Source organism: Gordionus sp. m RMFG-2023, chromosome 3 (genome assembly GCF_954871325.1).
Source record: "Gordionus sp. m RMFG-2023 chromosome 3, tfGorSpeb1-WG-v2, whole genome shotgun sequence".
NCBI classification, from domain to species: domain Eukaryota; kingdom Metazoa; phylum Nematomorpha; class Gordioida; order Chordodea; family Parachordodidae; genus Gordionus; species Gordionus sp. m RMFG-2023.
Genome location: NC_088777.1, coordinates 30,578,200 through 30,601,697, shown reverse-complemented (window position 1 = coordinate 30,601,697; position 23,498 = coordinate 30,578,200). Strand labels below are relative to the sequence as shown.

Sequence of the window (23,498 nt, the reverse complement as noted above, 5' to 3'; positions counted from 1 at the left end):
AAAAATCAATAACGTATTGATTTTTGATGGTATTGATTTTACAATTACATCGGGTCTGCAGGTCTCTGAATCATCACAAAAATATTAAATTATATGTATAATTTTTAGCAGGCCTCAAATTTATTTTATTTATTTTGGATAAATATTTCTGCACAACAATCATTAGTACAAGAACATTATTGTGGATTACTCAACACTAAGTGCGATTATTGCGATTCTCTAAATTTTTTATTGGAAAAACCCACAGATGGCAAATTTAAGAATTGCTGTCATAAGGGTAAAGTTAAGATACCATCAATCCGATATATTCCTTTTTTACAAGACCTTTTATCTAATCCTAACAATGAATTTCATTCAAACTTTATGAAATATATAAGATCTTATAATAGTTCACTTGCGTTCGCATCCATGGGAGCACAGATTTCTAATAGTTTAAACCCAGGCCCATATTGTTTTAGAGTTCATGGGCAAATTTATCACCGAACATCTCATTTATATTCTTCCACTGGGATGCCTCCTAAATTTGCACAACTATATGTCCTTGAGACCACCCAGGCTGTTAATGGCAGGTTACACATGAAAGAAAATTCTGGTTGCAATGAGGATCTCTTAAAAAGATTAGATATTTTAATAAGACAGAATAACCCATTTTCTATTAGTTTTAAAACCTTGGGAGAAATTGAGAAAGAATAAAAAAATAGGGCTATTCAAGAAAATCGTCCAGTTCAAAAAATCAATATGATTTTTCGTGCAGATCGCTCAAGTGACAAGCGAAGATATAACATTCCTAATATAGATGAAGTAGCTATGATTTTTACAAATGATGATGGTGAACCCCCATTTAAACGGGATATCAAGGTCTATCCTCGAGTTGATGGTAGTGATCTGATAAATATAAATATATTAAGCCCTAATCTTGATCCAATGGTATATCCTCTATTATTTCCTTTTGGTGACCCTGGTTGGAAACCAGATTTAAAGGGTGAAGATACAGGGCGTACAAGGGCAAATATCTCACTACTACAGTTTAAAATATTTAGATTAGCAATTCGTGAAAATGAATTCAACCCAATCCCTTTTGCTGGAAAATTATCACAACAATATTTTGTTGATTCCTATTTACAGGTCGAGGCGAATAATTTAAATTTTATTAGACAAAATCAGCCAAAATTACGAGTAGATGAATATTCTAGATTAATGGACTACTTGGAAACAAAGTCAAACAATATAATTCCCGGCAAAGCACTAATATTACCATCATCTTTTCAAGGTTCTCAAAGAAATATGCGAGAACGCTATCACGATGCAATGGCCATTGTGCTCAAATTTGGCAAACCTGATTTGTTTATTACTTTTACATGCAATCCTAATTGGCGTGAAATTAAGGAAAATCTATTTCCCGGGCAAAGTCCTACAGATAGACCAGATTTAATAGCCCGTGTTTTTAAATTGAAATTAAATGAATTATTGTTCGATATAAATAAAAAAAATTTATTTGGTAAATCTATGGCTTTTATATATACAATCGAGTTCCAAAAAAGAGGTTTGCCTAATGCCCATATACTTATTATTTTAAACGATGATAGCAAAATTGAAACATCTCAAGCTATAGATAAATTTGTTTGTGCCGAAATGCCAGATAAAATTCTCAATCCTAAACTTTTTCAGATTGTTACCCATTTTATGATACATGGTCCTTGCATGGAAAATGGCATATGTACCAAAAAATTTCCGAAGGATTTTCAAATGGAAACAAGACCAAATATTGATGGGTATCCATATTATAAAAGGCGAGATAATGGTATTACAATTCTTTCCGGTAAACCTACGGATAATCGTTATGTTATTCCATATAATCGATATCTAATGTTAAAATTCAATGCTCATATTAACGTGGAAATTTGTACATCTATTAAATCGGTAAAATATATCTTTAAGTATATTTATAAGGGCTATGACTGTACTAATGTTGACATTAATGTTGCTTCAAATATAAATATTCATGACGAAATTAAATCACATTTAAATGCGCGATATGTGAGTGCATGTGAATCAATGTGGAGATTATTAGAAAATAATATGCATGACCGCTCGCACGCTGTTATTCGCTTAGGAATTCATTTACCTTTACAACAGCCAGTATATTTCACTGCTGGACATGAAAGAGATGCTTTATTGAGATCAGAAAATAAACATACTACTTTAACGGCATGGTTTGAGTTAAATAAGACAGATCTAAATGCTAGACAATATCTTTATGGGGAAATACCTTATCATTATGTGTTTACAAATTACCATTGGAAACTAAGAAAAAAACGATTAAATGTAATTTCGAGAATGTATTCCGTTCATCCTAATTCTGGTGAACGATTCTTCCTTCGATTATTATTACTTCATGTTTGCGGGGCTACAAGTTTTGATTATTTAAAAACTATTAATGGAATTTTAATGACTACTTTTAAAGAGGCAGCTATTAAAAGAAATTTGTTATCAGATGATAAAGAGTGGGAATCATGCTTAGAAGAGGGATCAATATATCAAATGCCGTCACAACTTCGGAGTACTTTTGCCTTTATCTGCATTTTTTGTCAGCCTGAAAATCCTGCATATCTATGGAATAGGTTCAGATTTATGATGATTGAAGATTATTTGCGTCAATATTCAGAAGTAATTGCAATAAACATGGCTTTAATGGACATTGAAAACGTTTTTCTTGATCATGGTTTATGCTGTCAAAGTTTTGATCTTCCTTCACCTACAAAAATCCCCCCAAAACAACATTATGATGCCCATGTTGAAGCTGCCGATTCAATCGAGCGTATATCTAAATTAAACCGATTACAAAAATATGCTTTTGATTTAATTATACAAGCGATTGAATTAGAAAATATTCCAGAAAGATATTTCTTCGTGGATGGCCCTGGAGGTTCAGGTAAAACATATCTTTACAATACCTTAATGTGTTATATAAGAGCAAAAATCAAATTGTATTGCCTTTGCAACCACCGGCATATCCTCTATTCTAGGGGGGAAGAACCATCCATAGCGGATTTAAATTACCTGTGCCTATCTTTGAAACTTCTACATCCCATATGAATTTACATAGTTCGCTAGCTCTAGATATTAAAAATAGCAAATTGATTATTATTGATGAGGCCACAATGATGACTAAACACGCTTTGCGATGCATTGACCGATTACTTAAAGACATTATGAAAAATTCCCACCCATTTGGCGGAAAAGTAATTTTATTAGGTGGTGATTTTAGACAGACTTTACCAGTAGTGCCTAAAGGCTTCAAAATCGATATTATAGAGTCCTGTATAAAAAGTTCATATTTATGGAGTCATTTTAAAATAATACATTTGATTGATAATATGCGTATTTCATCAGATCAAGTTGATTACAAAGCTTGGTTACTTAAAATTGGAGATGTGCTATCACGCAGCAATTCTGATCTTCCTACAAATAGTTGAAATCCCACCTTATTTGCTTGAAAATGATTCATTAATAAAATGTGTGTATGGTAATTCTATAGAAATTGCTGATATAGATAGTCTTTCTACTAAAATAATATTAACCACCAAAAATAAAATTGCACTTACCCTCAACAACGATATCATTAATATAATTTCAGGCCCTATCAAACATTATTATAGTGCAGATTCCATTGAAAGCGATAATAAGGGTGATATAATGAATTTTCCACTAGAATTTTTGCATTCACAAACTCCATCCGGTATGCCACCTCACAAGCTAACACTTAAGGTTGGTACAATTGTTATGCTATTACGCAACTTGAGCCCAAAGTAAGGACTTTTTAATGGTACCCGTTTAATCATACGACATTTACATATTAATTTTATCGACGCTGAGGTATTGACAGGCACTAATAAGGGTTATCGAGTTTTTCTCCCACGAATAGATCTAGCTCCAAGTGACTCTCAGTTACCATTTACTTTAAAAAGACGACAGTTTCCTATAATTCCCGCTTTTGTGATTACAATAAATAAAAGTCAAGGACAAACTTTTGATCATGTAGGCTTATTCCTCCCTGAGCCCGTCTTTGCCCATGGACAACTATATGTGGCTCTTACTAGATGTAAATCTAAAAATAATATGAAAATTATGATTTTGCCATCAGAATTACAAGGAAAAATTTTAAAAAATGATAAAACATTCACACAAAATATCGTATATAATGAAATCTTAAATTCATAATTTGTAAGAAATTTAAAAAAGTCACCAACTTTGTTATTCACCATCAAATCACCAACTCTACATCATCTTCAAAAACTAAACCACCTTGAGCAAAGAAAAGAGAACTTCTTCACCATCGCTAAACCATCTTCCTCACCAAAAACAGTATATTCTATTTTATAATTTCAATTTACACGTTTTATTTCAGGTTATTTACAGCAAACTACGAGCAAGAAAATCACAACATCATCTTCAAAAACGAAACCACCTTGAGCAAAGAAAAGAGAACTTCTTCACCATCGCTAAACCATCTTCCTCACCAACAACAGTATATTCTATTTTATAATTTCAATTTACACGTTTTATTTCAGGTTATTTACGGCAAACTACGAACAAGGAAATCACAACATTATCTTCAAAAACGAAACCACCTTGAGCAAAGAAAAGAGAAGTTCTTCACCATCGCTACCAACAACAGTATATTCTATTTTATTTCAATTTACACGTTTTATTTCAGGTTATTTATAGCAAACTAGGAGCAAGAAAATTACAACATCATCTTCAAAAACGAAACTACATTGAGCAAAAAAAAGAGAACTTCTTCACCATCGCTAAACCATCTTCCTCACCAACAACAGTATATTCTATTTTATAATTTCAATTTACACGTTTTATTTCAGGTGAGCAAGGAAATCACAACATCATCTTCAAAAACGAAACCACCTTGAGCAAAGAAAAGAGAACTTCTTCACCATCGCTAAACCATCTTCCTCACCAACAACAGTATATTCTATTTTATAATTTCAATTTACACGTTTTATTTCAGGTTATTTACGGCAAACTACGAACAAGGAAATCACAACATCATCTTCAAAAACGAAACCATCTTGAGCAAAGAAAAGAGAACTTCTTCACCATCGCTACCAACAACAGTAAATTCTATTTTATAATTTCAATTTACACGTTTTTTTCAGGTTATTTACAGCAAACTACGAGCAAGGAAATTACAACATCATCTTCAAAAACGAAACCAACTTGAGTAAAGAAAAGAGAACTTCTTCACCATCGCTAAACCATCTTCCTCACCAACAACAGTATATTCTATTTTATAATTTCAATTTACACGTTTTATTTCAGGTTATTTACGGCAAACTACGAGCAAGGAAATCACAACATCATCTTCAAAAACGAAACCACCTTGAGCAAAGAAAAGAGAACTTCTTCACCATCGCTAAACCATCTTCCTCACCAACAACAGTATATTCTATTTTATAATTTCAATTTACACGTTTTATTTCAGGTTATTTACGGCAAACTACGAACAAGGAAATCACAACATTATCTTCAAAAACGAAACCACCTTGAGCAAAGAAAAGAGAACTTCTTCACCATCGCTACCAACAACAGTATATTCTATTTTATTTTAATTTACACGTTTTATTTCAGGTTATTTACAGCAAACTAGGAGCAAGAAAATTACAACATCATCTTCAAAAACGAAACTACATTGAGCAAAAAAAAGAGAACTTCTTCACCATCGCTAAACCATCTTCCTCACCAACAACAGTATATTCTATTTTATAATTTCAATTTACACGTTTTATTTCAGGTTATTTACGGCAAACTACGAGCAAGGAAATCACAACATCATCTTCAAAAACGAAACCACCTTGAGCAAAGAAAAGAGAACTTCTTCACCATCGCTAAACCATCTTCCTCACCAACAACAGAATATTCTATTTTATAATTTCAATTTACACGTTTTATTTCAGGTTATTTACGGCAAACTACGAGCAAGGAAATCACAACATCATCTTCAAAAACGAAAACATCTTGAGCAAAGAAAAGAGAACTTCTTCACCATCGCTACCAACAACAGTAAATTCTATTTTATAATTTCAATTTACATGTTTTTTTTCAGGTTATTTACGGCAAACTACGAGCAAGGAAATTACAACATCATCTTCAAAAACGAAACCAACTTGAGCAAAGAAAAGAGAACTTCTTCACCATCGCTAAACCATCTTCCTCACCAACAACAGTATATTCTATTTAATTTCAATTTACACGTTTTATTTCAGGTTATTTACGGCAAACTACGAGCAAGGAAATCACAACATCATCTTCAAAAACGAAACCACCTTGAGCAAAGAAAAGAGAACTTCTTCACCATCGCTAAACCATCTTCCTCACCAACAACAGTATATTCTATTTTTTAATTTCAATTTACACGTTTTATTTCAGGTTATTTACGGCAAACTACGAACAAGGAAATCACAACATCATCTTCAAAAACGAAACCACCTTGAGCAAAGAAAAGAGAACTTCTTCACCATCGCTAAACTATCTTCCTCACCAACAACAGTATATTCTATTTAATTACAATTTACACGTTTTATTTCAGGTTATTTACGACAAACTACGAGCAAGGAAATCACAACATCATCTTTAAAAACGAAACCACCTTGAGCAAAGAAAAGAGATTGAAATCTCCTTTTTTAGGTAAAATTTTCTATATTATAAAATTGATTATATTATATTTTTTATATGGCTACAAATGCATATGTGTTGTAACCCGATAATCAGCAACTCTTGAAGTATAAATATTTATTATATTTTCTTATAATTCATATCTTTGTCTCTTTTTTTTTCTATTTCTTCCTTCTTATTTTCATTCTTTTTTTCATTTCTTTGCTCCCCTAAAATCCATCTCCTACCTTCACGCGGTGGGGAGTGAACAGTAATTCTGACTAACAGGAGCTCTGGTAAATAATGTTAGTATTTAGGGTGCTAATAAGAGATATTGTTTCATTTTTGTAATTTAAAATATAAATTTCGAAATCACATCTAATAAAAAGGAATATGTCTGATTCATCCATCATCAAATAAAGGTAAAATATATTATTCATCAATCATTGAATAAAAAAGACAATTCCTCTCTCTTAGTCTTAATGGGTTGGAATTGGCCTGAAGGAGGTGGGGGAGGGGTAAAAAGAATTATCGTAAAAGAACGAATAAAATTCTCATCCCCGTCATTTTTGACGGGTTATCAACTAGTTCAATAATAAATATCAAATTATAGTAATATAATGTACAGAAATTATAGTATCAAAAGGAAGCAATTTCAATATTTTTCCAAATATTTATATCATTAATGGGGTTAGCAATTTAATTAAGGTATGATGTAGCCTATTAAAATATATTAATTTTATATACAAATATAAAATAATACTGTTCCCAGATATCAATTTTCAGATTCCTAAAATAAAAATATATTTTATATTTTTGTCTTTTAATATTTTACATTTGTCTGTGTCAATTTAAACTTGACCCAGAATATTTGGTAATATCATCAATATTTTCCTTTAACCATAAAATTATTTCCTGACACTAAAAAATACATTAATATAAAAGGCTATAATTGTTTGGGTTAGTAAATTTATAAAAATTATCAGCATTAAAAATTATACTTACTAATATTTTTATAAAAATTTCATAAATAAATAAATCTAAAATTTTTATTCAAATTAATTTTTTTTATTTATTTTTTTAAAAAAAATCAATTTTTGTAAATACCGAAAAATGAAATAGGACACTATTTTATTTTTACATAAAAAAAGCTTATGAATTTATAAATATTAAATAGTCAATAAAGATTAATGCAACCCAGATATCTATTTCCAGTAAGAATCAAGATTTAACTAATAAACTCAATGATTTATTTGTTTAATCGTTCCACAGTTTTTAATGCAGTAAAAACTTTAAATTTTATTTCTTCTCAAATCTTTCGTAGATAAAACTTATATATATCTCCATAATTTCATTTATTTTGGTTCAGTAGTATTTAAAATATTAGACTAACTTTGGTGTGTCAAACACCACAGGAATGTTTGTTTAAGTTTTTTTAAAACATAAAAGTAGAATTTTTTAAAGTAAAATTATAAAAAATGCTAGCATTACTGAAATTTATCATTTAATAAAAACTATTACAAATTTTAAAAAAATATCAGAAGTTTAATGTAAGTTTGCAGATTAATTTACTATCAGTTATTTCAGATAAAAAAAATAATTTAACAAGTTTTTAAAAATGATATTTTTTTATCAACTTATTTGAAGAATAATTTTACACGAAAGCTTTTATCAAAGTGTTGCAATGTTTTGCAACAAATCATGCACCCACTGTATATTTATTATGTATTTTCATCATGAAGGGTGGGCCTTCACGTTTGCTTGGGTAGGTCTATGACCAACGTGTTAGATAAGATAAGAATTAAAGTTAACATTAATTATAAGGTTTAATATAATATAAATTTTTTATATATCATCTAATCTATAGGCGTAGCCAGGATTTTCCTAAGGAGGGGAATTAAAAAAATTACTGGGGCTTCGCCCCCAGATCCCATTAGTGGGCCTTCGGCCTGCTTTTGCCCGGCTTTCGGCTGGGTTACCTTAGTCCATATATAGTCATAAAATTTTTTAAGGTTAATTTTAATAAAAAAAAAATAAGCCTGGAACAAATATGAAATATATTTTTATTAGTTTATGTAAAATATAATAAATTACTTGTATATATCTTAATATAAAGGATGGTAATAATTTATTCTAAGCAAGTATAAGAAATTTATTTATAAAATGTAAGTAGACATATAGTTGATATTCCTCTTATATAGAATTAGTTACAAAATACTAGGTAAAATATGACTTTTACAGACATATTTGACAATTAGAGAATATATTACAGTTAATATTTTAATAAATTTTAATCATGCTCTTGATAATAAATATAGCAACCAGCGTCTACATGAGCGGGGGGGGGGGTAGGAACAGTTTGCATCCAAATATCCTAAAAGGGGGTAGGGGGTAGGCATCAGTTGGGGGGTAGGGTAAAAATATTTAGAATGTTATCTACTACATTTTTGAATTATATGTGAATAAAGTTTGCTTTAATTATTTATAATATAATAATAGATCTATTATAATAGAGATAGATTACTAAACATCAACGTTACAATCATAATATATTTGTTCATTCATTAAAATAGTAAATCAGCTGGACTCGCCATTTTGTCAACATTTAGGATAATTATTTTCATATTTACGAATTTCTTGAAATTAAAACAACAAAAATATATAATACAATTTTATGATCCAAATTGATGTTATTTCAAAATATGTTATTTTAAAAAGATATTTCAATATTTGAAAATATTTGCCATCCATATTTTCCTAAAAAGTATATTAATAATTTATGAATTATAATTGCCTTTTCTTCTTTTATGGAATTTATAAATAATAATAAAAATCTTTTCATGGGTAGATTTTAATCATATTACACCATTTTTAAAACATCTATTTTATTATTAATATATTATTACATCATTAAATTATAGATATTTTTATTAAATCATCTTTTTAAAATGGATATAAATTTTTTAAATCAGATGCCAAGCAATAAGATAAATTACAAGGTAAAATGCTTGCATACAGGCTGCAACTCTAATAAGATTAGAAAAGACAAAATTATTTTACATTACAAAACAAGACATCCTAATAGTGATGTAAAGTTTGAGGTAATAGCAATTAAAAAAGATAAGGTTTGGAACAAACTTGGTCCAAATGCAAATAATCTCAAAATAACTAATGGAATCAATACTCAATTTAAAAAAAATAAATCAATTGCAACATATTTTCAAAAGGTTAAACTATTTTTTGATTTTTATACATGCTTTTTATATCATATTTAAGTGATCAATATATAATTTTAAACACTTTTAAGGAAATTGACTCTCCATTAGATACTCTTAAGATAAATCTACCACAACCATTACATAATATTATCACACTAAATCAAGATGAAGAAGTTTTTTTAAGTATTTATACTATAATTTATTCATTTGATCTAAAGAAAACTTATAATATGGAGACTGCATTCATTTTTAAGGACAAAGTAGTAAATATTTCAAAATATTAAAAATGACCATTTTTTATATTTAAAATTTAGCAATCTCATTTAGATGCTCCCTATCCAGAAATTATTCCATTCATAGATGATGAAACATCGGTATTATAATTTTTAAAAAAAAAATTTTTTTAAAGAATCTGACAAAGCATTTACAATTTAATAAATTAATATTCTCTTTTCAAAATATAGAAAATCGAAAATATGCCTAGAAGTTCTAATTTAGACAACCCAGAAAAAATATCTGGAAATTTATCAACAATTAAAGAAGTTTATAATTTAAATATTATTTAATATTGTCTTTAAAGGGTAAAAATGATGATATTGATATGCAAGCATTAGAATCAATTTATATAGATAAAGTAATAACCTTAAGCTATCTATACATTTTAAATTATACAGTTACCAAACAAAGCTAAAATAACTCCTTTATCATATGAAGATAATGAAGAAAATATTATTTCTTTATATAGGGAAAAGAATCCTAATGATCCCTTTCATTTTTTTAGATTTAGAATGACAAAAAATATGATTGATTTTATAATTCAATTTGGTCCACTACAACCAAGTTCCAATGAATTTATTTATCCAAAAACTCATAACAGGTTGGTTTAATAAATTATTGCTGCAATATTACTTATATATTATTAATTATATAAGAATTATATATTCATATATTGCTTTTAATGTAGGAGCATGAAAGATGCCTATTATAAAAAAATAAATTATGACAAATCATTTTCTCAAAGAAAATGGCTATCATATAGCTCTATTTTGGATAAAGTATTCTGTATCTTCTGTATTATGTTTGGAAGTCATCAAGCAAGCATGCAATGGACTCATAAAGGTGCAGATAGCTGGAATAATTTAGTCCAGGATATGGAGAGACATGAAACATCCCCTGTTCATGCAGATTGTGAATATGCACATATGGCATGGATTTCTCGGGGGTGTATTGATGACCACATTTTATTCAACCGAGAGGAAATTATAACCCAAAATCGTTATATTATCCATAATATAATTGATGCTATTGTGTATTTAATACGGGGCAATATTGCTTTTTGGGGAAGCAATTCTCATGATGGTAATTTTTCAAGACTTATAACTTTGATCTCAAAGAATGTTCCAGTATTAAGAGCATATCTAGAGAAAAATAGTAGTTTACGAGGAAAAAGTGGTAATAAAATATTAAGGCCACAAATAAACTTCATATCCTATGGCCATGTTAAAAAATTGGCTGAGATAATAAAAATAAAAATATTGAATGAAATAATTAAACAAATTATTTCAAATTGTGCCTTTAGCTTAATATTAGATGGTACATATGATATTTCAAAAAAGGAATGTGTTGCCTTAATTATAAGGTATATACAAGAATATCCACACCCACACCCAGTAGAAAGAATTATTAATATTTTTACAACTTCTGACACAACAGGAGAAAATATTAAAAATAATGTTTTAACTAAATTAAAGGCATTACATCTTCCACTAGAATACCTGATTGGGCAAAGTATGGATGGTGCTAGTAATATGAGAGGTGTTAATAAGGGAGTACAGGCTTTAATATTTAAAGAAGCTCCTAAAGCTATTTATGTCTGGTGCCATGCTCATAGGCTTAATTTAATTGTTATTCGTATATGTGGATATGGGAATGAAATTAAAAAAACTATGGGAATTTTAGATGAATTATATAATTTTATGAATGGAGTTAAACGCCAGGGTGTTTTTACCAAATTTCAAATGCAAAAAACCAAAAAATCTCTCAAAAGAATAAAAAACACAACAAGGTAAATAAATATAATTTTTTAAAGAATTTTATTTATTTTCAGAAATTGGGCATCATCTTTCAAAGCATTACAAAATTTTTTAGATGTTTATGAATATATAATAGCCTCCTTGACAGAGTTAAGCAATTCCGATGACGCAATCACATTTTCAATTTCTGAGGGATTGCTATCTAGAATAAAACGATATGATTTTATTTTAGGATTATTTATTTTAAGAATAATCTTAAAATGTACACATGAAACTTGCATTGAAATGCAGGCAATTGGAAATGATTTAGCAATGATGATTAAATTGATCCAACATACAAAAAATAAATTCCAAAGATTAAGGGGTAAATTATTATTCATGTATTTTAATTACATTTTCTAATTAAGCAAATGGTGATAATATATTAACATCATTACATACCGATGTTAAATCATTTATGGATAAGAATAATGTTACAACCGATATTTATAATATTAAGTCAATATTTAAATTGGATCAAAAAGAGTTTGATAATTATATTGAACAACAAAAAGAAAAGTTTATGAAAAGTATATTTTAAAATAATATATATTTTTTTAGATATAAAAATGAAAATTTTTACCCAGTGATTAATATGATCATTGAACAATTAAATGAAAGATTTAATTATGAATCATTAAACTTTTTAAATCAGATTTCTATTTTTACTCCTGCGGGATTAGCAGATAATGAGAATATAGAAATTTCCCAGATATCTGAAATTGTGTGTTTATATAATTTTGATCCACAGAAAATTATAGATGAATTTTCCAATTTTAGACCATTATACTTAGATTCCTTATCAATCATTTATAGTAAAGATTTAATCAATATTAGAAAAAATGATACCTTATATGATGAAAGTTATTAATTTTATTAACAACTTAATTTTAATATATGTTTACAGGTGAAAACATTATAAATGATAGTAAAATGACCGAAACAAAAAGATGGCTGAAATATTCATTTATTCTACCATATAGATTATTAATTAAATCAAGTTCTTTTCCTTATCTTAAAACGTTATATAAATATCTTATAACCCTCCCCACCACCTCATGCTCTGCTGAAAGAGCTATGAGTAAAGTCAAAATTGTTAAAACACGTATTCGAAATAAAATCTCTGATTCTTTTTTAGAAAATTTATTATTAATATCAAGTGAAATTGATATATATGATACATTTAAAACAGAAGATATTATTACAGATTTCGCGTTAACTTCTAAAAGACTATCTAATCTTTTAATTGGATAATCCTTTTTTTTTAAATATTAAACAGCAATAAATTTAGACATTTGGCATTATAATTCCCTTTTTTCAATATTTGAATAAATTTGGATTACTAATCCCTTATTAGTTAGTCATTTTTAATTAGTCTTTTTCTGCACATATATTTATATTCCTTGTGTTATATCTTTAACATTAAAAAAAATTATTATGTAGCAATTATAATATCCATTTTTTTTAAATATTAAATAGCAATAAATTTAGACATTTTGCATTATAATTCCCTTTTTTATTTGAATAAATTTGGATTACTAGTATTAGTTAGTTATTTATAATTAGTCTTTTTCTGCACACATATTTATATTCCTTATGTTATATATATTTTTAACATTAAAAAAATTATAAATAAAATAAAATTATTATGTGGAAATTAAAATATATAATTTTTTAAATTTCGATAATTTTTATACCAATAAATATTCTTCCTGTAATCTATATATCATTATTTCATAAAATATTCAGACTTATATTTATAAGATTATAATTTATTCTATCGAAATAATGCCGCCGAAGGCGGCAAATTTTTTTAGGGGGGTAGGCTGAGGTTTTTGAGGGGGGTTTACATCCAGTGAAAATCCTGTCATGTAGACGCTGATAGCAACAATTAGCATTTAATTATTTAACGCCATCAATTTATTTTAAATAAAATATGATATTAAAAATTAATCTTCATATTATTCTATTCAACCACAATGTCTTTAAAAGATATTTTTTGATGTCCTTATCAATATTTTATAATTTTCTGTAAAATATATAATACGCTATATTGGTAAAAATTACTTGATTGTCATATGATAAAATTAGATATACTGTTAATCTACGACATATTAGTTTTATAAAAAAATATCAAATTTTATATTCTTTCTTTCAAATTATTGTTTAAGATATATGCATATATTTTATGGGTTCGGGTCAATGACATATAATAATACCTAGACTGACGATTCATTCATTAAAATGCCTTTTTAAGCACGTATAAATGCAAATCAGCTGGAGACGCCATAAACACCATATTTGTTACATCGATGATAATTTGCTCAATAGCATATTTGAATTTGTTAAGTAAATATTTTAATCAATATACTATGGTTATATTAATATGAATTATTTTCCCATAGTTAGTTTTTATTACCATGATTTGTTAAATTTTATATTTAATTTTATTAATCAAACATTTTATTTTATCAAAAGCATTATTTTTATTTTCTAAATTATTGCCATAATATAGTCATATATTATAAAATAAGTTTAAGCTTTTTGCTTAATAATGTGCAGGTAAGCATCAGCAATTTTTATTCAAGTTAGCATATTATTTACTGTGTGCAATTATATACCTATAGATAAGATTATATAAGAATATTCATATTATAAGTCAATCTAGGGCTTAGGTAAGTATCAATTTTATAACTCAAGATTTAGAAATTGTTTTATTTTGAAGGTTGTTTTTAAAAATATATACAAATTGTATAATGCTTAGCCCAAAAGTTATAAAAATTTTAATCTGATTTTTGTTAATTAACTATATTATTTTTAAATTTAGTATTCTATTTACATAGCTCTTAAAATAGAAATAAATGTACATATTGTAATATATTTTTATACAGTATAAATAAGAATATTAGCTCTAAATTTTCAAATATCTAAAAATGTCCAGGCTGACATAAAAATTTTATGAAATGGTTACCCAAGTTTATAATTTTATATTAAATAAGGAATAAAATTATATAAAAATATAAAATAAAATTATATTATATTTTTTTTGATAATTATCATTCATCATATCATATAATAATAGTTTATTTATATCTATTATTTTTATTTTTTTATTTAACATTATATAAGAAAATAAATATAACTATAAAAAAATAATAATATATTTATACTTTATCTATCTGTCTAGTCTACCCATATATATTTATCTAATTGGCCAGCCCTACATTTATTTGATAAAATTACATCTAAAATTATCCTTAATTGTCTATATCTTCAATTAATAATTATCGTTTTTTATTTAAAGATAGATTGATATGAGTCACTGTACTTCATGCAAGAATACAAGCTTAACTTCTAATAAAAAAATTTCTTTTCATAGGTTATATATTTTAATTTATTATTTTTAAGATTCTTTTCTTAATTTAAGACATTAATATTATTTTTTTTAAGATTTCCTATCATGAATGAAATTTTATTATCAAAATGGCTAAAGGCAATGAATAAGGAAAATTTCACTCCTAATAAGTTTTCAAAGCTTTGTGGAGCCCATTTCAAACCTGAATGTTTTATGCCCTCACATTCAGGGAATGCTATTCTAAAGGAAGGATCTGTACCATCCATTTTTAATTCCAGACCCCTTCAGGATATATAAATATTGAATATATATTTATTTTAAATATTATATTTTTTTAAGATAACAAATATTCCATCGAATACAAATAATACTCCTACAAATTTTAACTATATAGAAAAAAATGATCATACTTATGCTACTAATATTTACTCTTTAGCTAAAAAGGTAAAATATTATTACTTTATAAAAGATCAATAAAAATTTTATTATTAATATTTAAGAAAAAATTAGAAATACCTATTAATAATCTAGAAGTGGAAGGCTTGGAAGAGCCTGTTAAAGATAATAGCCCAGTGAGCCATATTTATTAAATTACTATATACATCAGTGATATGTTTTGATTTTATGGATAGCAATATATTTTTTTTATTATACAAATAATATTTTATTTAAGAAAACATCTACCAGTTATCCAAAAGTGTATGTTATATTGGATGTATGCCATATGATGAAGCTACTTAGAAATCTGCTCGGTGATAAAAAATTTTTAATCAATAATAATAATGGAGCTGTAATTACTTTTAAAATATTTCCTAAATGTTATTTTTACAAATAGATAATAAATTGGAAATATATAAAAAATCTTCACAATTTACAGGATAAGGAAGGACTAAGGGCTGCTAATAAGAAGTTGACGAAATTCGCAGGACAATAAATATATTGGCACATGATCTTTTTTAATTTATATTATGACTGTATATATTTAAATATGGATGCTATATATTAATGAATTTTGTAATTTATCGTACATTATATCTATTTTCTAATTTATAATAAAATATGGATGCTATATTAATGAATTTCGTAATTTATGGTACATTATATCTATTTTCTAATTTATAATAAACTATTTCTTGTAATGATACAACATTTAATCTTATTAGAGGCTTTAGTATCTTGAAAAATTATTGATTTTCATCATATAATTAATATGTCCATTCTTCCAAAAATAAAGATAAGAGTAAGCTAAATTGATTTAAAATTAAGGTCATTTTTTATAAATGAGGTCTTAAAATATTTTATTTTTATTAATCTTTATTTTATCTGTTTGAAAAAAAAATATATTAATGATAATTGTTTTATTGATAAAATAAACTGGATAATATAATGTAAGGAAGAACAAGTTGTATGCGATATATCTCTTGTTTGCAATATAGAATTTATCCTAAGAAATATAGTAAATCAATAATAAATATAATAAACATAAAAAATTGAATATTACAAAAGGAATGATAAAAACTTATTAAAAATAATTAATAAAATAAAACTAATTGGAAAAAATAAATACCAAGAGATCAAGATTTTACATGGGTAAGGATATCCTAATAAAAGTAAAAATGGTTTAAATTTTCTCCATAACTGCGATATGGTTGCTAAATGTTAAATAGTTAATAAGATTCAATTTACCTCCTTAAAATATTAAATTCATAAGTATTTCATTTCTTTAATCATAATAAATATTATGAATAATATAAAAATCATTTTGAATTGGACTTTAAGAAGATTAAACAAAATACTATAATACTTTAATAAATACCACATATTTATTTATATGTAAAAAAATGTTATATTATTAAGAATGTATCTAAAGCTAAGCATTTATTTTTATATTATTGTAAAATCATAATTTATCCAGAAAGGGGGATATGTTTTTTATTTTAGTATAAGATGAGAATCAATGAAAGTATTTTAATTGATATTCATTATATTTTTTTATATTATAAATTTTATCATCGATGTAACCAACATGGCGTCAATGGCGTCTCCAGCTGATTTGCATTCATACGTTCTTTAATGAATGAATCGTCAGTCTAGGTATTATTATATATAATTGGGTCCGCTTTATATACTCTTAAAAATATCAAAAAGACAAATAAGCTAAAATGGCTGTCAAAATGGCCCCTATAAGTTTGAAGCGAGAGTTCAAATATATTTGTGGCCATTTTAGGTCATTTGACGTTTTTTCATAAATGTTCATACGATCTGGCGGACCCTAACCAAAATTTATAATGATATTAATTTAATATTAAATACTTAAATAGAAAAAACTATCGGTTAGGGTCCGCCAGATCGTATGAACATTTATGAAAAAACGTCAAATGACCTAAAATGACCACAAATATATTTGAAGCGATTTTACGTGATACGTGATAAAAGCGTTTTCGCCCTCTGGTTGTGGATACAACAGAGCTACGCTAGGTTTTCCTCAAAAATCCATCAAACTGGATAGTTAATTTAGGGGAGAAAAAATGAGGAGCCCTTCACACGTTTATGGGCAAGCCGCACGTACTTGTATGCGCAACAGTCCGAGAACTGTCGCTTAAACGTCTATAGGCTAATCAACAAAAGAAATGGGCAAAACAAAAGCCTATACCCATGAACTGCCAAAATAATTTAATTACTTTAAGGGTGGGTGGTGGCTAATTTTAAGTTTAACATCTAATGTAAGCCTTGATAGTTACTAACAAATAATTGAGAATGTGTTCATATCAATTGAGATTAGAATTTATTCATGAAAATAAGGAAAAGCTAAAATGGGTTTACCACAAATTGTTTAAAATAGGTGAAAATTCCAGTGAATAGGCAAAAACTAGTCAGTAATCGGTTTATGACTATCCAGCAACGAACACCACACAACAAACGGTTATTTTTTCCTTTTTCCAGAGAAACAAAATACTCTATGGAGTGATAGATAGATTATATAGCGAAAAAGGTCTTTGATAATGATAAAGATATGAGAGAAAGGAAACTATGACGCAGAAATAGGAACCAGCTCCGTAAGTTTTAGGAAATGGAAAAGTAATTGTTGGCCAGGATTAACAAAAGGCATTTTGGCTTGATTGTTATATGATAGTCTATCACTCACGGAAAGACTCTACCAACAAAACATATTTACAAACCTCGCCACCCCCCGGTCGACTGGTTTCTCCATAAATGAAATAACAAAAGGCTAAGGAAAAAAAACACTAAGAAAAAGCAAAGCTCCAGGGCCAGATAATATCACAGCAGAAAAACCAAAAAAAATAAATAGCATCTATAACAATATCGCTACCTATTTGCCCTCATTTAATAGAAATATGGGAGAGCGGAAACTAACTGCAGTGGGATGGATCAAAATCCTACCTAAGTAACTACCCAAAAAACTAAGACCACAGAAATTTAAGGCTTATTGAGCTATAGCCATCACATCCTATAGCATGGAAAAAAAAACATATCACCCACACCAAAATACATAAGTATATACAGGCCAAGAAAAGAAAATACTGGATCCAAAAATTAATTTAGAAAAATAATCATGCAGAAAAACTAAGTACAAAACCCCCTTCTGCTTTACATTTGTGAATTATAACAGAGCTATTGATAATGTTAACCATGCAGTTTTTTCAGAAAATAAGATAAATAAAAGCTGAAGTCAGTGAAGTAAGTAATTCACAGAAAAGGTGAAAGACAAAATCAAGAGGTAAAATTGAGAGATGAAGAAATTAAATAACCTGAAAAATAACAGAAAAAAATTATGAGAGGTTTAGGTAGTTCGATTTAATTTTTAATAGTTTTTTTATAGATTTTTTGTTTTTATTTAGCCTTAGGAATTGCTTCAAATTTAAGTTAAGATCCATTATGTCCTTCAAGGCTCTGTAGAACCATAATGTCTTATATTTGCAATATGTTTTCCCATTAAAGGAGTATAACCAATTAATGGCATCAATAACAAGGCTATTGTTGCTATGATTTCTTAAAATATGGGCAAAGAAAGTAAGACGTTTCTTTTTTAAAGACACGTGAACCTGGGTATGGTTAGACTTCTTCCAAAGATTTTCATTTGAGATAATATTAGGGTAGAAGATTCCATTTATTATTCTAAGGCATTTATTTACAAACGTTTGTAATTTCCTAGTTTCGGTCTTGGTAATCTCCCATGTATCACCGCCATAAAAGAGAATCGGGATGATGGTTGAGTTGAAAATACAGAGTCTTGTGAAAACGGATATCTCTCTAGCTTTCCACAGTTTAAAAAATTTATAAAAAGCCGCCCTAGCATTTTGTAAACGAATTTTTAGTTCTTCTTTACAACTACCCTTATTGTCAATGGTTACACCTAGATATTTAAAAGATTCTACCACCTTAACCAACTTTCCCCCCACCACCAAATTATTCAAAAGAGGCGCCTGGGACGAGGGCATTATCACTGTTTTATCAAAGTTAATATCCAAGCCAACCTTAAGACTAAAGGAGTTTAATATAGCGATCAAATTTTGGGTTTCTTCCAAACTTTTTGTTATCAAAACTATGTCGTCAGCATAAGATATCACCCTATTTTCCAAGAAAAAAGACTGACTGGAACTTAATTCTAAGAGATTCGCAGTAGCCAGCGTATCTACTATGATTTTATTCATAAGTATATTAAACAAAAGCGGGGAAAGAACACATCCTTGTTTTACCCCTTTTTTTGTCCTAAAAGATGGAGAAATCTTATTATTGATTTTTAAGGAGGCAAAAAGACTACTATAATGTGTTTTAAGGATCCTTATAATATTAGAGTCAATGCCACATTCGGTTAAAATCTTCCAAAGCGCATCATGGTTAACATTATCAAAAGCACGTTTAAAGTCGATAAAAATAAAGTAAAAAGGTAATTTATACTTCTGACATTTCTGCATTATAATCTTTAAAGCTAATATTGGTTCGTTTATATTTCTACCTGGACGGTAAGCACAAATGTATTTAGACAAAAGGTTTGGTGTAGAGGAAAGAATGCGATTTTTTAAAAGAACCATAAAAACTTTTAATGCAATAGACGTGAGAGCGATGGCTCTATAATCCTTGAATTTAGATGGATTTAGAATTTTCGGGAAGTTGCAAAAGATAGTCTTATTCCAATCCGCTGGCATCATCCCAGTCAACTATATCTTGTAACAAAGGAAGTAAGAACCGAGAGATCGTTAAGGGAGCTGCTTTCAGATGTTCTCCTGTAATGTTATCTGTACCCGGAGATTTATTATTCCTAAGCTTCTTAATAGCGGCCACAATTTCAGCCAATGAAAAGTTTGCGTCCAATTGTCCAACATTTCGACTAGTGGATGGGATTAAGGTAGGCCTCCTAGAATCAAAGACTCCCATATAGTGGTCAAGCCATAACGCTATCTGTTCGTCGGGGTCAGTAATTAACCTATTATTATCCAGTCTTATAGTTGGAAGTGTCTTGAAGATTTTGGCTTTACAAAAATAGTTTAGTTTCTTGTAGGCGTCGAAAGTTCTATTTTCCCTCATATCCCTGTCTATCTCAAAAGCCTTTTTAGCAATATAGATCCTTCTATCTCTCCTTAGGAGTCTATGAATTGAGGTCCATAAGTGACCATCACGCTCACCTCGTAACTTGAGTTGAGCTATCATGCGAATGGTGTCATCGGATAGCCATTCCTGTCTTGGTGGAGAAATGTTGATGTTAGGGAAATGATTGTAGGCATCAAACAAGTTGTTTTTGAAAGACGCCCAACATTCTTCGACAGATTGAGACTCCGACGAGGATAAGAAAGTTGCCTCCCTATCATTTAAGAATAGATCGAGCTGTAGTTTGACTGCAGGGCGTTGCAGGTGTGTTGCATTTCTCTTCCAGGACAGGTATCTCGGCTGGGGTTGAAGAGACGGACGCCGAGAGTTTCCCCATAAATTTTTCACAGTAATACTGGCTCTGATTAATTTATGATCAGAAATATTTATATTTGGCATTACTTTTACATCGATAAACCAGCTATGGATGTTCGAGATGATAAAATCTGTCTGAGACTTGATATTATTTCTACTGAAGGTTAGGGTGTTTAATTCGCTGTGTGAAAAGAAAGTATTTTCGACCTTGAGGTTTATACTCCTGCACATCTCCAATAACTTTCTGCTGTCATCACTGTTTAATTGAGAGAGAGTTGCATTCCCAATTACCCCATCTCTAATAAAGGAGTCATCTTTTCCGATCCTAGTATTTAAATCCCCAAGGATTATCAAATTACGACTCCTAGGAAGAGAGTTTACAATGTTTTCGAGGTCATCAAGGAATGCGAGCCGTTCGTTTCTTCTAGGCGGGGCATAGACATTAACTAAGATTGTTTGCCTGAAGCAGGTATTCAGGTATAGTAAACAGCATCTCTCCGAAATGGGCACAAATTTATCCACGTATTTGCATAATCTTTTGCTGATAAAGAAAGCAACCCCCGACCAATTATTGGAAGTGGTGCCAGAACTATACATTTCAAAGTTATTAAAGGTAGCCATATTATTATCTTTTGAGTGGGTCTCCTGTATCGCGATCACATCCATTTTTTCGTCGACCATGAGCCTTAGAAAAATTTTAATATTTGTATAATTTTGAAATGATGTAACAGATTAGACAAATAAATTAAAATATACTTTTTATTTTAAATAAAATTAAATATAAATGTAAATTGCTAAATGGTAATTAATATAGATTATATACAATTAATATTATAATAATTGTATATAAAATATATGATCATATTTTATATTAATAATAGAAAAGAATATATTAAAAAATTTAATTAATTAAGATAATATATTATAAATTGCAGATAATTTACAATATTTTAGAAAACTCTTCTAGATCTATTAATATATAACAGACAGCATGATTATACTATAAATATATCTTTAAATCAGTGACGAAGCAAAATAAAAAAATGCTTATTTTTTTTCCTTACTTAATTAATGTTTAATAATTGTAATTATGTTATTGAAAATTTATTATGATTATCAGAGTTGTATAAAAAGTATATGCATCTATATACTATTTCAAAGGTATCTGTTAGATACTTTTTAAGATACATTTTGATATACTTTTATTTAACGCCTTTTTATCTAAAAAATAAAAATATTTAGATGCAAATTTTATGTTATATGTATGAGCATATAATTTAAATTAATATATATTATAAAAATATTAAGACTAATATAATAAAAAAATATATATATAATATTAAAACTCATATATAGAAATTTTTTTCCCATTATCTATAGATATCAGTTCAAGATTGTGAAGGATATTCTTATCATGCAAAGGAATTTATAAATCCTTGCTTAGACATGACGCCTATTAATTATAAACAATACCCAGAGTTGGGCAGGTCATCCGGAAAAAGAATCTAGATACAGATTCTTTGTGAAAAAATGAATCTTAGATATAGATACTAATATCTTTTTCAAAATATCAAAAAGATACAAGATAAAAGATACTTGTATCTTTTATACTTCTAAATTATCATTACCAATTAAATTAGAATAGTTTGTAAAATACAGTTTTTATTATTTATTTGTGAAGAACATAACATTCATATAATAAGAATGAATATTTACAATAATTACTAAAATATTTAATGATAAGTTGATTATAATAATCAGGTATTTTAATATTAGTATTAGCCCATTCTTAGCATAGATGAAGGGAGACTAGTATTTTTAATGGGAGTTGAAATATTAATTTGCAAAAGAGTATTTAAAATAAATTCATTATTTTATAAGATAATCAAATTTTTCAAATATTTATAATTGGACTTTTGCCGTTTCGGCATTCTTAACATTGTGCCAAAACTAAATAACCTTTCAATTGGAGCTGATGAAGGTATTGCAGTATTATATTTATAAAAAATTTCCCATTATATTCAAATCGTACTTATTAAAAATTTCAAAAAGATACTGAGTACAAGATAAAAATATTTTTGACTTCGATTGAAAAAAAGTTATTAAAAAATCTAAAATCTAGCAATAACTATTATAATTCTGTGTTTGATCATTTTACTCAAAAACAAAATATACTTATTTATATATTTTAATCTTTTTATGGTTTGACTAAAAATAAAAATTCTATTGCTTCCCTAGTAGTGAATTTGACGCTTCGTCACT

General features: G+C 27.8%; 4 protein-coding genes and 1 long non-coding RNA gene across 16 annotated transcripts; 4 read left to right on the top strand and 1 right to left on the bottom strand.

Moving 5' to 3' along the window:
• The first annotated feature begins 738 nt into the window (after positions 1 to 738).
• On the top strand, positions 739 to 3,096 carry LOC135926877 (uncharacterized). The gene has a single exon (XM_065462810.1). The coding sequence runs from the start codon at positions 739 to 741 to the stop codon at positions 3,094 to 3,096; it is 2,358 nt and encodes a 785-aa protein (XP_065318882.1).
• On the top strand, positions 3,093 to 8,664 carry LOC135926876 (uncharacterized). Its single transcript, XM_065462809.1, has 4 exons — positions 3,093 to 3,242; positions 3,394 to 3,768; positions 3,877 to 4,102; positions 8,537 to 8,664. Exons 1-4 carry the CDS (start codon positions 3,093 to 3,095, stop codon positions 8,662 to 8,664), a joined length of 879 nt encoding a protein of 292 aa, XP_065318881.1.
• A 659-nt stretch (positions 8,665 to 9,323) lies between these two features.
• On the top strand, positions 9,324 to 13,928 carry LOC135926429 (zinc finger MYM-type protein 1-like). Of its 10 annotated transcripts, none has more exons than XM_065462307.1 (11): positions 9,324 to 9,433; positions 9,642 to 9,896; positions 9,977 to 10,150; positions 10,202 to 10,261; positions 10,352 to 10,429; positions 10,468 to 10,521; positions 11,639 to 11,952; positions 11,995 to 12,284; positions 12,328 to 12,478; positions 12,521 to 12,822; positions 12,867 to 13,928. In XM_065462307.1, the coding sequence occupies exons 2-11, from the start codon at positions 9,642 to 9,644 to the stop codon at positions 13,211 to 13,213; spliced, it is 2,025 nt and encodes a 674-aa protein (XP_065318379.1). In that variant the 5' UTR covers positions 9,324 to 9,433; the 3' UTR covers positions 13,214 to 13,928. The 10 variants fall into 10 exon arrangements, with proteins under 10 accessions (XP_065318379.1, XP_065318387.1, XP_065318380.1 ...); XM_065462315.1 differs by lacking the exon at positions 9,642 to 9,896 and having other exon boundaries at positions 9,411 to 9,433; positions 9,977 to 10,060; positions 10,106 to 10,150; positions 12,867 to 13,925; XM_065462308.1 differs by lacking the exon at positions 9,324 to 9,433 and having other exon boundaries at positions 9,507 to 9,896; positions 9,977 to 10,060; positions 10,106 to 10,150.
• Positions 13,929 to 14,172: 244 nt separating this feature from the next.
• On the top strand, positions 14,173 to 16,398 carry LOC135926421 (uncharacterized). Of its 3 annotated transcripts, none has more exons than XR_010571865.1 (6): positions 14,173 to 14,308; positions 15,264 to 15,338; positions 15,387 to 15,758; positions 15,815 to 15,886; positions 15,988 to 16,104; positions 16,150 to 16,398. It is a non-coding gene; the product is annotated as an uncharacterized LOC135926421 (long non-coding RNA). The 3 variants fall into 3 exon arrangements; XR_010571863.1 differs by having other exon boundaries at positions 14,181 to 14,308; positions 15,410 to 15,758; XR_010571864.1 differs by having other exon boundaries at positions 14,288 to 14,303; positions 15,410 to 15,758.
• Positions 16,399 to 20,462: 4,064 nt separating this feature from the next.
• Positions 20,463 to 21,917, bottom strand: LOC135926875 (uncharacterized). Its single transcript, XM_065462808.1, has one exon. It carries the CDS (start codon positions 21,915 to 21,917, stop codon positions 20,463 to 20,465), a length of 1,455 nt encoding a protein of 484 aa, XP_065318880.1.
• Positions 21,918 to 23,498: the final 1,581 nt, after the last annotated feature.

Excerpts from the sequence above, each read along its gene's own strand:
- LOC135926876 (XM_065462809.1), top strand. The coding sequence starts at position 3,093 with ATGAATTTACATAGTTCGCTAGCTCTAGATATTAAAAATAGCAAATTG. Across the intron at positions 3,243-3,393 it reads CCCACCCATTTGGCGGAAAA|ATCAAGTTGATTACAAAGCT; the intron begins GTAATTTTATTA and ends GTATTTCATCAG. Across the intron at positions 4,103-8,536 it reads ATATGTGGCTCTTACTAGAT|GCGTAGCCAGGATTTTCCTA; the intron begins GTAAATCTAAAA and ends TCTAATCTATAG.
- LOC135926877 (XM_065462810.1), top strand. The coding sequence starts at position 739 with ATGATTTTTCGTGCAGATCGCTCAAGTGACAAGCGAAGATATAACATT.
- LOC135926429 (XM_065462305.1), top strand. The coding sequence starts at position 9,618 with ATGGATATAAATTTTTTAAATCAGATGCCAAGCAATAAGATAAATTAC. Across the intron at positions 9,897-9,976 it reads TTGCAACATATTTTCAAAAG|GAAATTGACTCTCCATTAGA; the intron begins GTTAAACTATTT and ends AACACTTTTAAG. Across the intron at positions 10,151-10,201 it reads TCATTTTTAAGGACAAAGTA|CAATCTCATTTAGATGCTCC; the intron begins GTAAATATTTCA and ends TTTAAAATTTAG.
- LOC135926875 (XM_065462808.1), bottom strand. The coding sequence starts at position 21,917 with ATGGTCGACGAAAAAATGGATGTGATCGCGATACAGGAGACCCACTCA.